At 46.4% G+C, this 10,095-nt stretch overlaps 1 protein-coding gene across 1 annotated transcript; it reads right to left on the reverse strand.

Moving 5' to 3' along the window:
• Positions 1–193: 193 nt before the first annotated feature.
• LOC126536767 (CRISP/Allergen/PR-1-like) lies at positions 194–9,572 on the reverse strand. The gene is made up of 4 exons (XM_072287523.1): positions 9,490–9,572; positions 7,379–7,557; positions 5,698–5,795; positions 194–1,070 (listed from the first exon to the last, which is right to left on the reverse strand). The coding sequence occupies exons 1-4, from the start codon at positions 9,563–9,565 to the stop codon at positions 953–955; spliced, it is 471 nt and encodes a 156-aa protein (XP_072143624.1). The 5' UTR covers positions 9,566–9,572; the 3' UTR covers positions 194–952.
• Between the last annotated feature and the right edge of the window lie 523 nt (positions 9,573–10,095).

Below are 10,095 nucleotides of genomic sequence, written 5' to 3' on the forward strand. Positions count from 1 at the left end.
CCATGCACCTGTGCACCCCAATGTCGCAGAAAAGCTAAGCACAAATGTACTCGGATCCATGGTGTCGCAACACACCATACGCCTGCAGACAGCAGAAGGGCCCTGACGGGTAATTCCTGTTTGTTCCAACTGCTCGACCACCATCCGATTCGTCATACGATGCGCCAGAGGGCTAACTGCATGCTCTGACTGTTGGAACACGTTGGAAACTTGTTGGGCACTTGGTTGTTGGTATGCATAGTCGAAGGTCGGATGTGATCGTGCGTATATGCATCTGGCGGGATTGCTTCAGAACCATCCGAGTCATCAGACTACGGCCAGCAAAAGATGTCTGCTGCGGCTGTTGGAACATCCTGGAACATGTAAATTTGTTGGATGCTGTTGATGGTACGAAATGCACGCCGAGTTGGACGCTACCTATGGCGCACGTGATTCACGCTTAGATGTTGCCCGGTTTGTCTTACAACCACAGGTAACGAGAACGTGATTAAAACAGACCGAACCGTTTTCCAACGCGTCCAGTCTTTTTGGCGCATATCTGGGGCCGAACGCGCAAAGCTTTTCGTTCGTAAGTGGTTTTTGCCGTTGGCCGGTCACTTTCGGGAATAATATGTCCTGCATCAGGATTAGCTGGGATTGTCCCTTACGAACAATTCTAACGTAATAAGATCTTCCCAATACGGGTCTAGTTCATTCCACCGGACTCTTTGGGGTTAAACGGACCGGTTACTATATTGGAAATTCTCAAAGTGCGTCATGCTGTCGAATTTGCTATCATGTCACAGCTCCGATTGACTCACTGGTCTGCTACGGCCTCTCTGGCTGGCTTAAAACGCCTACAGGGCAGAATTTTACCAAATCTATAAAACAGCACAACGAGCTCTTTCCCACGCGCCGGATCGTCCTGCCACAAATCTTTTCTTTTTTTGTTTGCTTCAAGGGACGCCGTGTGCTACAGGTAGCGGTAAGCACTCACGCAAAGGCCTGTGGCTGGATTGCAGAAGCTCCCAGCCGGACACTCGCTGCAGGTCGGCCCAGGCAAGTATATGGGCTCTCTCCCGGTGTTGCCACTGCAGAAAACAAAAATTCAGCTGTGCGGCGTTGCTTGTTGCTGTGCAGCACTGAAAGCACGAATTGCGCAGGCGCACAGCGCTGCTGCGTGCATTGCTGACGTGCGTGTTGTTTTACTGCGACTGCAGTTAAAAGTTCCAAATTCGGTTTTCTTTGTGCATCTGTCAGTTCTTTCCGTTACATTGACGAGGACTGCGATGGCCGTCGTCGTCATCATCAATACGCCGCCAGGCTGCTTCAACATCCTGAGCTTCCGCTTCGCTAAAGGGTGAAGGGAAAGAAAACTTCACCCGCCAGTGCCCCCTACATGTTTAGTGCTACGGATACTTCCAGCACCAGCGAATCGCTTATATTTAGTAGAACCACTGAAAGCCCGAGTTGGTACACATTCGGGTTGCGCGAAACACACGCGCGAAGGGCAGGACTAGACTACTCGAGCGCAAACTGTCAACTGGTAATTTTATTGAAGGAACATTATTTGACGACGACGACGACAATGATGATGATGATGATGATGATGAGGATGATGATGATATTTACTGGCATCCTCCCTTGAAACGTGGTGGGGACAAATACACCTATCCTGTTTTATTTAATAAGGTTTTACTACATCTATCATTATCTGGCCTTTTGCCTATATGATTTCGATCTGAAATTTCGTATTGAAGAACTCCCTCACTATACTGTACCATTACCTACGCTTGCACTGACTCCGGTTCTATCAATCTCTTACCTGCGTTTCTTTCTACCAATACTGTAATGGCCTCTTGCTTATCCCGACTGCTGACCGGTTAATCATTTCGCCTTCTTTGAATCCCAACGCTTGCGGAAGGTGTACACTCCCTACAGGTCTCGCTGGGTGAATATCTTGACATTCCATTACGATGGGCCAAGCCGTTTCCGGGATTTCTTTCTTTTTTTGCAGCACACACCTGCCTCATCATGTGGCGCATGTTAGCTCCCGTATGTTTTTTGTCTTCGGGCAGCCAGCTCTGGCCTCAAATAGCAAGGCACTCTCCTTTTCATTATGACACAGATTTTACCTCCTAATTTCTTTCTTGCCGTTTTTGTGAATCCCCATGGTCTTTTTTGTTTCCATCCTTTGCATCTAATTAGCCGCATCTGTTTCCTTACTTTCTTTTCATGTGCCCTATTTGATGATGATGAGGGTGATTTATCGGCGTCCCCTATGAAACCTGTTGATGATTTCGACACCAGGTTAAACCATCAAAGCCACTTGGTGGCGAAACTAATACGACGACAAACAAGGTGTAATATAAACATTGAAAACAAACACCGGATGAATTTACTATAAGTCAATCGCACGACATGTGCTGCAAATATACATTGATTATTTTCTATCAACAAGATAGATGAGATACTGACACAGCGTCTTCTTTCTTTTTAATGTGAAACGCCTCCATAATTTCCTGGTCAATCTACCACCTGTCTCTCGACAAAATGCGAGTGTCCGCAAACACAGGTCTGTAACCACAACTGACTTATCGCAGCATTTTAACCCAAAAGATAGGTAGTGCCAGCAAGGGCATCTCTCTTCTGTGTCATCAAACAACAAATAACAATAAAACGTCTGCACACACGTAGTGGACTCGCAGGTATCTGAAAAGCGCATAGACCTGCTAATATTCAACGGTTTCACCATCAAAGTGTAAAACCCAAGACTTTGCAGCACATTAGTTGTTATGAATGCCGGCGAAGCGCACTGAGGGTAGCCAGTAAGCATTTAAAGGGGCCCTGAACCACCCCTCGGACTTGGCGAAATAAGATAGTCCGCGGGTAGCATACGCTGCTGTGAACATCTCAGCCAAGTGTTGCTATTGTACGCGGTGCGTGGAGCTCGCAAGTGGATCGCGAAGTCACCCTTCTCTCAAACGCTCTATTTTCAACAGAAGGCCTTCTCCTCACTATCTTCTGGACGCTTTATTTCGTCATTTCCTTAGACGGCTTCTATTGGCCGATAGGTGACATCGAGCTGTGGTCGGCTTCATGCCGTAGATACCGCGGCCGCCGCGGGGTGCCGCCACGAGTCCCCTGGCTAAGCGAACTGCTGCTCGTTGAGGACATTGAGTTTCATAGAATAATTGTTGAGGACAACCGCGTTTGGCATGTGTTTTGCGCGTCGTATAGGCCCCAAAGGCAGAAGTCGTGGCGCCTATATAAACATCCAAAATGAAATTTGAACAGCGCACCACGGTGACATTTAGAAGGCGGAGCATTGTGGGCACCGCCCCACTGCGCCGTAGCCTTCGCAGTGCAAGGCATTGAAAGAGGAACGGAAGCACAGCCCTGGAGGCCCTGTTTGATTGCCAATAACTCCGCGTCTGCTGAGCGCATTGAAGTACTTTTCGCGGCAAAGTGGCGGATAAAAAGTGGTTCAGGTTGTACTTAGATTTAGGTGCACGTTAAAGAACCCCAGGTGGTCGAAATTTCCGGAGTCCTCCACTACGTCGTGCGTCATAATCAGAAAGTGGTTTTGGCACGTTAAACCCCATAATTTAAAAAGTGGTTCCGGGCCCCCTTAAGAAAGCTGTCCAGCACTGTAGTTTGAACTAATGTCTCTACGGCAATGTGCATTTTGGCGCCGGACGGGCTAGCCATTGAACTTTTACGCAATTTGTGCCTTGACTGTCAAACAGATTCTAAGATTTGTGGTGACTGCGTTGTTTGCATCGTATTGAAGTCCTTGAGAACACTATCCTCTAGAAGAGCCTGCTGCCGTAGCAGTATACGAGTTCAGCGCCAAAGGAATCACTGAAGCCTGCTGATCTTTTAATATCTTTTTTTTTTACGAGATAGATTAAGATTTCTTTTTTTTTGCTATAAATACTGAAATACCCCAACGTGGATTTCAGCAGAGTAGCTACAAAAGTTAATAGATCCGACAGATTGGCATGATTATAAATATACACTGCAAAACAAAACTAGAAAATACTATTAAAACTTACTAATAAACAAGGTTAGTGTTGGGGCTGAATTCGTTAACCTTTTCGTTCGTATACTCTTCGCCATTCTGTGACCGCGCGTTCGCTAATAATACTTAAGCGATTAGGACTGTACGACTTCTGCGCTTAAAGAAGATTTTAGCTAGAGTGGTTTTTCTTGATTTCGGGTCCTGGAGGTTAAGGTCGAGAGCTCGCTGCCTCTTGAGGGCTTCCGATACAGCAGACTGATTCTACGACCTAGGTCGGTTGCAGTCATGTGTGCGATGGCTTTGTTTCTTTTGACGAAGGCTATACTGTTGGAACGCTCCAGCAGATGAAAATAAGCTGCAGCTACCAACCTAAATATAGAGAACTGGGCGAATCGGTTTCGATGCGGAATCGTAAGTCGCGCATAAAACACGGGGCCACGAAGAAGACCGGACAAGAGAAATGCGCACTTCGATCCAACTGAAACTTTAAGGACAGCAGGCACTCCCTCTTCTGTACGAGCCATGATCACATGATTTCGCTTCGTGAAAACATTGCATGCAAACCACGGGAAGGATAAGAAAAATTTAACATAAAAAGTAGAAAGAACGAGGAGTAACCTTTCTAAACAAAATAAACTTCGCTCTTGTAAAGAGACACGGATGATAAGGGTCCGCTCACGAGAGAAGTTGTTGAGTTGAGAGAAGTTGAGAAGTCATTTCCGTCATCCAGATTGAAGTTGATTTTCATTTTAAATTCTTGTGGGGACAGATCATTATGCTTGTCCTCGTTCCCGTCTATACTGGTTATCTTGCCACGTTCTTTCTTCTAGTGGTTTTAATGCGAAGCTTTCTTTGCCTCTCCCTTTCGCTTGTCGGGTATAGTGTCTTGGCGAGTATAGTCAGCTTTCGTTCACTGGGTAAATTTCACTGGCCATGCGCCCGAATAGACAAATTTGGCCACTTGGTATGGGAAACTGGGCAGGTGACACTGGGTATGCGTCGATTCTTGGACAACGAACATACCGTTCGTTGTCCAAGAATCGACGCATACCCAGTGTCGTATAGTGCGTATTGTGTCATCATATTGGTCATTGTGTCGTATTGTGTATTGTGTCAACGTCATAGTGCGTATAGTGCGTATAGTGCGTATAGTGTCGTATTCGGGCACGTACAACAGGGTACGTGCCCGAATTGACAAGCAGAACAAGAAGCAAGAAGTCCGGGACAGAAGCAGACGAGTGTAGAGAAAGAAATGGTGTCAACAACATAAGACCAGGGCGTGCATAGGTGAGCTAAAGAGTGAAGTGAAAAAGATGTCGCGACAACGAAAAATTGGAAAAAAAAGTAAGCTAAAGAGAAGGGAAACGTGAGTGTGAATAAAGAAGTGAAGCGAACAAAATGGGACCACATTCGCAATACTGTGGGACTCGCCGAATTTTTTTCATGCTGCGGTTCGTTTGCACGGAACGAAATCTCGTAATAGCGGCTTTTACGAAATGGGGTGTTTCTGCTTTAATTAAAGGATCGACTGGAAGCGCGCATTTCTCTCTGTAGTGTGTTATAACAGCGCATGTTTTTACACCATTTACAAATGTGCTGCCATATAACTTTGTTAACAGCCATGCTCTACCACGAAAGTGGCCTGTAGGGGTGTGGCCACTGGTTGTTCGATAGCTGATCGCAGTTACACTTACACTGGCGCATAGTTGCAAACGAAGATTCTTGTATATCGGTTGCCCTGGTAGAAGTTGCTGAATCCGCAGCCGATGTACCGTGTTTCTGCCCATATCATCTGACGCAAGGAGCGCGGGCGAAAAAAGAAAGACAAATAATGAACGCATACTTTGAGTGCTTTCACTCGGGAACGGGCGATATTAATTATACACCGTGAGGTCAAAAATCATATTACTTGGTTCAGTATACACAGCTTCCCCAGCACGCGGAAACATAGCCGTAATGGAATCGCAGAGACAACGAAATATTTAAGAAGCTGCTTGCATTAAACTTCAGTGGTTCAAATTGACCTGTACGCAAGGATATCAGCCCTCCGCGCATCACATCTGTATAATATATATGAAGCGAACAGCAGCTGATCAGGTTCGAGCCCGATATGAGTTGTCCTTGACTATATACTCTATTGGCACGGCGAATACCACCGTGAGCAGTCATTCCTTATAAGCCTCCGCTTTTAAGCTTGCTTTCAAACACGCCAGTCCGGTGAAATGAGCAGACTAAAACCCGTCAGACGACGCACGGAGAAATTTTACAAGACGCGAACGCCAAATCAAATGACATGTTCTTCGGGAAGCACTGGAGCACAGACCGCCGCCTTCGTTCGCAGGCGCCTCGCATCACTCCGTCGCTAGAAGTAAATCCTTCGCCCTAGACTTCCTTGTGCATCCTTCGTCGCTAGAAGTAAAACAAGTTAATAGCCAAGCCAATCGTTGCTGGAAGTAATGAATATATGATTTTGGAATAAAGTGCCACGCGCGATCCGTAAAAGTGTGGATTAAGAAACGCGACTTAATCAGTTTGCAGCGACAGATTGCTCGTTCAAAACTGTGCACGCGTTTTATCGCCGCAAAATTGCTGGCCATTAGCAGAGACACAACAAACTGCGTTAGCAGTGACGTCAGACTGACTTCGGGAGTTCCGCGGCAATTCCTTTTAACTTGGCTGCTTCTGTGGACGAGTAGTTACCAGGCACAGCTACAGGTTCCGTATTTAGTTACCTTTTAAATTAATGTGTCAATTTCTTTATGTCTAAACAATTTATTGAGTTTGGCTGGGTGTTGGTACAAACTATGACGTCACGGGGAGCTGCTGTGAGCATTCGACGGTGACATTTCTCACCGGCCTTTAATATTTGGATCTCACCCGACATACCGAGCTTCCCATGAAGGCGAGTCATTGCTTATATGTTCGCGATTCAAAAATTGCTATCTATAGATATGGATTAAGTTTCCATATCTCATGTCGAGTGTTCTTCAAGACACCGTCACTAGACCAGCACGTGCTAGCCAAAGCTGCTTCTGCAGGCCGCAAAAGTAGGGCCTGCGCTCGTATACGCATGCAGACCAGCAAGTTTCCGCATTCAGTATAAACTGAAAAGTCGCGCATGAGTAAGAGCTGCACACACAACTTGCCCAACTCAAAACGTCGGTAAAAAATTTGTTAGAAAAAAAGTTCTAATATACTCCGGGTGTCATGTGGTGTCTTTGGACATTGTTGTGAAAAACTTTAATGTCACTGACATACTTAACGATATGGTTCACACGGATGACACGAATTACTCCCGGCCGGAAAAAATAACGGTAAAGGGCGCGGAATAGAAAAGTTTGTCCCTTACACGAGTATACAAAGTGTATAGCTTACCTGCGTAAAATGAGTTACGACACCCCTGGAGTCACTGGTATCGAAGGAAGCGACCCTGTTCGGGTTGTAGTCGCGGTATTCAATAAACCAGTCGTCGGCCCACGTCTTGCCCTCCGTGACAGTCTGCTTGACTGGATCGTCAGCCCAGCCGAAGCACTGTCCCACAGCTTTGAACCTACCTGTGCTTCAAAAGCGGCCAGATAAAAATCTTTGCATCTTTGTTTAATTGGTTAATTGAGTTACAGATAGATAGATAGATAGATAGATAGATAGATAGATAGATAGATAGATAGATAGATAGATAGATAGATAGATAGATAGATAGATAGATAGATAGATAGATAGATAGATAGCGATCGGCGTCCCAGAGCGACCTGCGTTGTGAGAGGCGCCATTGCTGAAAGCTCCGGTTTATACTTGACCACTCGGAATCCTTTACGCAGTCTACTACCTTAAAGCATGAACGTTTTTGCATTCCGTGGCCATCGGAATGCGGCTGTTCAAGCCGCCAACCGAACCTGCGGTTTGTTCTGATCAGCAGAACGCCATAGGCATAGGCATGATCGGTGGTCCGCTTTTGGCGAGTCAAGTTGTTTACGATTGACGCTTTTGTCGTCACGATCATTATTCTTGTAGCGGCTGTGCCCTTCCCAACGTACATCAGAGAGAGAGAAAGAGAGATTGATTGATTGATTTATTAAAGCAAAGGCAGGCACGTTAATTGTCCACAAAATATCTCTTCGCCTAAGTAGCCACTGCAACGACATACATTTCTGCATTTACGACAGACGTGTAGTTTTGTCGCGACAGCACGCTGTTTGAAACCAAACGATGCAGTAGCGGAAAAGCACACGCAGTCTCTTGTCTCAGCCAGAACCAGCTGGCCCAATTTCTCGCTCTCACAGCACGCTCCATGCTGCCATGCATATATGGATAGCTTATGTCAAGTTAGATATAACGTCGATGTTAAAATTGTCAGATGTTACAACGGGAACAGGGGTACCAGAATATGAAGTTAGAAAACCGCTATGCAGTACACACGCAGTAACTACGAGGCGACGTCAACCACGATGTAGGGGCGCACCGGAAAAACGGCTACTTCGACTGCTGGGATCTGTTGGAAAGTGGTTCGATTCTGGCTCATTGCTGCTTACCCTCCTCCTCCTCCTCCTCCTCCTCCTCCTCCTCCTCCTCCTCCTCCTCCTCCTCCTCCATGACAGGGCGTGTCTACCCCGCATGACTTCGTGCGGCATGCTTATATGCCGTCATCGGCACCTACCACGGAGTTGTTCGCTGTTGAATCCACTGTGTGTCGTGGGACGCAGCGCTGAGTAACGACTGAGGGGAACGCACCGGACAGTGGCCGATGTTGTGGGCTCCGTGCGAAAAGAAAGTGACACGGCAATGCAATAAAGTCGTCGTTAACTCAGTATGCTCTACTTCCTAGAGTCAGTAATGCTGTTTCAGTGGATCGATTCTTTCGAAAGCCGTGCTGAAAGTCAAGGAGCAGGTCATGTTTTTCAAAGAAAGATAGTACCCTACCGTGCATTAATTTTTCTATACCCTTCGAGAACACTGGCACTATAGAAATTGGACGATAGTTAGGAATCAAATTCTTGTTGCCGCTTTTGAAAACCGGTATCACTCGAGCCATTTGCAGTGCCTTTGGAAATACAGCGGTAGATAATATGAGATTGTAAATGTGAGTAACAGCGGGGCATATTAGGTGAGGGGTGAGCATGCCCTCTCCGTACGCAATCCTCAGAGGAGAGAGCTTAAGGTACTGAAAGGTAGTGATATATCAAATATTATATTATGCGCTGTGTACTCGGTGGGCTAAACGTACTGGGAAGCTAAACGTACTGGGAAAGCGCTAATGATCTTTTGAGGAGATCCTCGCTGCAGTGTTATCTGTAGAAGGATCGGCATTTGGGCGAGTTGGTACTGGTTGAACATCTTGAAGGGGCGGTGCAAGACGACGAAGACAGAAGGCAGGATGAGCGCTGTCCTGTGTGCTCCTGCCTTCTGTCTTCGTCGTCTTGCGCTGCCTCTTCAAGCAGGGTTATCTTTTGATTCGCCTTTAGATCGACCTCAAAAGAGTCGGAGCTCACTCGTCGTTCGGGCTTCGGGGTGGTCGTGACTGGTGTGGTCGCACTGTTCGGCAAAAGCCTGCGCGACCTCGGCCATCTCGTCGTCCCACTCCTGCGGAAGAAGACGTGACATAGAACTCGCACGACGTCGCTCCGTTCAGTGCCGTCTGTTTAAAACATAAATGACGTGCCTGCGCGAAGCCATATTTGTCCTCCAGCTGCGACATCACATCCTTCTCTCTCTTTCTTCGCATGCTCACTAACACGCGCACGCATATTTGGTAACATTTTCACTGCAAAACTGGCGGCCCATTTGGAGTCGAAAATCAGAGAGAAGGCATAACTACGTAACGATGATAGTTTCATTTTCCGCGCGCATGCCAAACAAACACGCAGAAGCACATACGCCGTGTTCTGTGTGCGGTTATCAACGATATTTGTCTATTAGTATATTGTCACTTCATTATCAATCGTCACTTCCTGCAATTATACTTTAATCTATATGTAAGATCCCTGCATTCAGTTCAAGTGTTCAGTGCCAGAAGTATGACTTATGCGTTCTTGAGATTTACGTTTCAAAGACTTTATTTTGTTCTTTAAACCTTCACAGATGTGCATATGCTCAAA

Source organism: Dermacentor andersoni, chromosome 4, assembly GCF_023375885.2.
Source record: "Dermacentor andersoni chromosome 4, qqDerAnde1_hic_scaffold, whole genome shotgun sequence".
NCBI lineage: Eukaryota > Metazoa > Arthropoda > Arachnida > Ixodida > Ixodidae > Dermacentor > Dermacentor andersoni.

Excerpts from the sequence above, each read along its gene's own strand:
- LOC126536767 (XM_072287523.1), bottom strand. The coding sequence starts at position 9,565 with ATGGCCGAGGTCGCGCAGGCTTTTGCCGAACAGTGCGACCACACCAGT. Across the intron at positions 7,558-9,489 it reads CCCCGAAGCCCGAACGACGA|GTAGGTTCAAAGCTGTGGGA; the intron begins GTGAGCTCCGAC and ends TTTGAAGCACAG. Across the intron at positions 5,796-7,378 it reads TCGTAACTCATTTTACGCAG|ATGATATGGGCAGAAACACG; the intron begins GTAAGCTATACA and ends TCCTTGCGTCAG.